A 1,369-nucleotide genomic window follows, 5' to 3' on the forward strand; every position below is an offset into this window, starting at 1 on the left:
CCCTACCCTCAAAGAGATGGCAGCCTGATGAGGAAGACAGAGGCTAATAGCATGACGTGTGGCACCGGTAGGACAGGGGTAGCAGCCCCAGGGTGCTTGGTGAGCACAGAGAAGGGGCCTCACTCACACCAGGCAGGACAAAATCAGGAAAGTTCCCCTGGAGAACAGGACCTAAAAATTTTAGAGTAGCAAGATATCCTAAACATCATGTACTTCAAACTCCTTTCTGTAGACTGTAGAAATTCTTCCTATAAAACGTATGACTGAAGTCTGGAACCAGGCCCCAAGAAACGACTGTCATCTCCACCATGGCCGAGCTGATCCAGAAGAAGCTACAGGGAGAAGTGGAGAAATATCAGCAGCTACAGAAGGACTTGAGTAAATCTATGTCAGGGTGGCAGAAGCTTGAAGCACAACTAACAGAAAATAATATCGTCAAGGAGGAACTGGTCCTGCTGGATGGGTCCAGTGTGGTCTTTAAACTTCTGGGTCCTGTGCTGGTCAAACAGGACCTGGGGGAGGCTCGGGCCACAGTGGGGAAGAGACTGGACTATATCACAGCTGAAATTAAGAGATACGAATCCCAGCTCCGGGACCTTGAGCAGCAGTCAGAGCAACAGAGGGAGACCCTTGCTCAGCTGCAGCAGGAGTTCCAGTGGGCCCAGGAGGCAAAGGCAGGGGCTCCTGGGAAAGCCTGACCCCATGATTGGGAGGAGGGAGGGAAACCAGGCAGCTCTAGGATCTAGACTGTAGCTAATAAAATATGAAAATACCTGGCTGTTTTCTGACAAAAACAAAAACGTATGACCAAAGCTTCACCCTATTTCTGGTTGACTAGTTCACAGATAGGAGCTCACTGCCCTGCAGGCCAGTTTCCCCCATTTCCTGGCCCCTCTCGTTGTTACTGAACCATGTCTTAGGATAAGCCCAAAATGTCCACCTTGTAGCTCCACCTGCCAGTACCCCACCACCTTGCTTCAAAATATAGTTAATTCCTTCTTTACTTTTTCTGTCTCACATATTTAAAGTCGGTGCTTATATCCTTTCTATTTACCACCTCATATTTAAATATTCCAAGTTTCTTCCAGTGTTCTTCAAAGGAGAGAATTTGTAACTCACCATATTTATCAAAATCCTCCATAAAGTATGAATCCAGACCTCACTGCAGTTCTACAGTTATCATCAGAACTTTGTATTTCTATTAATTCCGTCTACAGTTGCACTTAATGTTTATTCCTTGATTGGGAGGCTCTCACTTTTTCTACACCCCAAGAGCTTTTAGAGCCCAAACCATTCTCATCCTGCAACTGACCCCAAATCCTTTCTGTATTCGTCTTAAAGACATCATCATCCTGCCAGGCACCTAGAC

The 1,369-nt window shown here is 46.5% G+C and overlaps 1 protein-coding gene across 1 annotated transcript; it reads left to right on the top strand.

The window, feature by feature from the left end:
• The first annotated feature begins 293 nt into the window (after window positions 1-293).
• On the top strand, window positions 294-698 carry LOC123808744 (prefoldin subunit 6-like). The gene has a single exon (XM_045823564.1). The coding sequence runs from the start codon at window positions 309-311 to the stop codon at window positions 696-698; it is 390 nt and encodes a 129-aa protein (XP_045679520.1). The 5' UTR covers window positions 294-308.
• The last annotated feature ends 671 nt before the right edge of the window (window positions 699-1,369 follow it).

The sequence above is a fragment of the Phyllostomus hastatus genome, unplaced genomic scaffold, assembly GCF_019186645.2.
Source record: "Phyllostomus hastatus isolate PE091 unplaced genomic scaffold, TTU_PhHast_1.1 phas_scaffold_501, whole genome shotgun sequence".
Taxonomy (NCBI): Eukaryota; Metazoa; Chordata; class Mammalia; order Chiroptera; family Phyllostomidae; genus Phyllostomus; species Phyllostomus hastatus.